General features: G+C 40.6%; 1 protein-coding gene across 7 annotated transcripts in view; it reads right to left on the bottom strand.

The window, feature by feature from the left end:
• The window catches only part of LOC103603250 (rho guanine nucleotide exchange factor 3), a 152,492-nt gene that overhangs the window by 39,449 nt on the left and 110,440 nt on the right, over window positions 1-2,603 (bottom strand). For 6 of the 7 annotated variants that reach the window (XR_551595.1, XM_008587745.1, XM_008587746.1 and 3 more), the window contains exon 2: window positions 1,259-1,366. Coding sequence is in view for 4 of the 7 variants with exons in the window: in XM_008587743.1 (XP_008585965.1) it covers window positions 1,259-1,366 (108 nt within the window). In the remaining 3 variants the exon portion in view is untranslated. Of the gene's footprint in view, window positions 1-1,258; window positions 1,367-2,215; window positions 2,570-2,603 lie in introns of those variants that run through there. The other variant, XM_008587747.1, reaches the window with a different exon arrangement.

Below are 2,603 nucleotides of genomic sequence, written 5' to 3'. Positions count from 1 at the left end.
ACAGAAAGGGGTGAGGAAGAACCTCAAATAGTTCTCAAGCTGGGGATTTTCACAGCATGGGGCATGCCTGGATCTGGACTACTATTTTCTTAAAGGCTCAGAAAGCAAAGATAATACTGACAAGCAAAAGTATTCAGGGCAAACAAGAAATGGCACACTCAAGACTACTGCTCACCTAAATAGGGTTAGCCTTTTTATAGCATGACTTTCATGGGCTTCCTTCTGAAAGAATATTTTTATGATTACCAAACTGGGTCCAAGTTCTCGGACAAATCTAAATGTTCACTTTAAAAGATAAACTTCATCAAAGAGTTTAAGATCAAGAACAATTACAACCACTTGCTAACTAAAAAACTGTCATAGTAGCTAATATTTACGAGTCAGCTAACTAATTAGTTAATTAGTGATTGCCCCTTTAAATGCACTGTTTTATAAATCCTTGTAATGATTCCATGAAGGAGCTGGTGGCATTGTGCCAAATTTACCCATGAGGAATAAATGCAAGACTTAGAGATGTTAAGTCACCTGCCCAAGGAGATAAAGTCTTTGAGTGACTTTCACTCCAGGGCCCTGGTTCTAAGCCAGGGGTCAGCAAACATTTCCTGTAAAGGGCCAGATAGTAGATATTTTGGGCATTGTGGGCAATATGTTCTCTGTCACAACTACTCTACTCTGTCACTGTAGGGCAAAAGCAGCCGTAGACAACACATGAACAGATGGGCATGGCTGTGTTCCAACAAAACTTTATTTATGGATGCTGAAATGTGAATTTCATGTTGTTTTCACCTGTCATGAAATATCATTCTTCCTTTGATTTTTTTCCTCAAGCATTTTAAAACATAAAAACCATTCTTAGCTTGTGGGTCATAAAAAAACAGTTGGTGGGCTGGATTTTTTCCGCACAGTACAGGTCAAAGCCACTAGACTCTGCTGCCCTCCAGTTCACCTCATGTGCTGGTTTCCTTAGGAGGTCCATAGATATTTTAGGACAAAACCTGTGACAGCATGTCTGAGTGGGGCACACAACATGAAATGCAATTGTGAGGAAGACCCAAGAAACAGCTCTGACTCTGCCTGACCCCAGATTGGGACCTGAAAACCCCTTTCTTCCTTTCAGTGACCTCACTTGTTCTCCTCTATGAAAATAAGCATTAATTCTGGTCAGTCTGAAATCATTTGAAATCCTGGGTAGGATGAGGATGTCCCCTCCTGTACAATGTGGTTTTCTATAACCATCGGCACACTGCGCCCTTCTTACCTGCAGGGTTTGACTGAAGCGCTTTAAGGGTGTGGCTTTCACAGGTGGGATGAGGTTTGCTAGTGACGTGACTCTGGAAAGGGGTTTGACCCGTTTGTTACTAGGCTCCTGTAAGGTTAAAAAAAANAAAAAAAAGAAAGGAAAATGTCAAGGTCAATTATGAAGACAACATAACTCTACCATACAATCACGTTTCCCTCCATGAGCTGCAGGCTGCACACTGATCTGTGGAATGTAAACAGTGCCCCATCTCACTCCAGGTACAAGGAGATGACTTGGCTTAGGAGCCAGGGGAGGAGAAATGGCAGGGGATGTCAACAGAGGCAGCCTCTGAGAGGACAGCAAAAGGGCAGGGATCTGCTCCTCATCCTTCACCCCCAATATCTGCCAGCTTTTAATTCAGAAGCTTCCCGGCCCTCCTACAGAGAAGAGCGGCCTTTGATTTCCCATCCAATGACCTTGTCAGGCAGTTGTCTTTTGTTGTTTCTGGTTTTATCTTTTTAAAAACTTTTCCTCACCTCGCCTAAAGCCACTCTTCTTTTATGCAATAGCTTTTCTAAAGCACAAGATTGTTTTCTAGTTCACTAAATTAAAAATCCTTCTTTTTAAAATAAGTTTTATTACTGGGCTCTTAAAAAAGCATCTTTGTCTCTACAGTGTGTTTGAAATATGCATATTAATATTTATAAATAACAACCAGATGACAAAAGAAAATGTACAGACAGAAAACCCTACCCATGGTTTCTATACTATTTATAGTCACAAGTTTTGAAAATCACTTCCACATAAAATATTATTTGCAAATCTGCAGGTTACTCCAAACCAGGCTGATGGATGAGAGGGAGTCTACCCATTGCAATGACTTTGCACACAAGAATTACATAAATAAAAACAGCAGGCTGTGGGGAAGAGAGAGATGACAGACAAAACATTTACAAAGACAAAGAGAACAGTTACCCTTCTCTTCCTAAGCTCCATCTGACCTGTAGTAGATGCTGAACAGCACATGAAGACATCAAATTTTGATGGAAAAAGCCCAAGTAACCAACTGTGGTGGCAAACCTCAATCATTTCCAGAGAGAGCCTCCAGGTGCTCATCTTTCCTTTTCAGCCATTGCTTTCAAAGTTTCAAGGGTTATGCCAGAATTTTAGATTCTCCAGGATAACCCTATAGAGTGTTCTGAACATAGTAGGTGCATGGAAAAATTTTTCCTGAATTTGGAATCCTGTTGAGATGCTCATGTCATTTTATACCCTTGCCAGCCTCAGAAATCAGAAGCCTTCTTTGAAATAGACTGTCCCCAGAGCTTTCTGGCATTTAAACAGAAAAATTAAAAAACTTTTT

Source organism: Galeopterus variegatus, unplaced genomic scaffold (assembly GCF_000696425.1).
Source record: "Galeopterus variegatus unplaced genomic scaffold, G_variegatus-3.0.2 Scaffold4521, whole genome shotgun sequence".
Taxonomy (NCBI): domain Eukaryota; kingdom Metazoa; phylum Chordata; class Mammalia; order Dermoptera; family Cynocephalidae; genus Galeopterus; species Galeopterus variegatus.
This window is presented reverse-complemented; position numbering and strand designations above follow the sequence as displayed.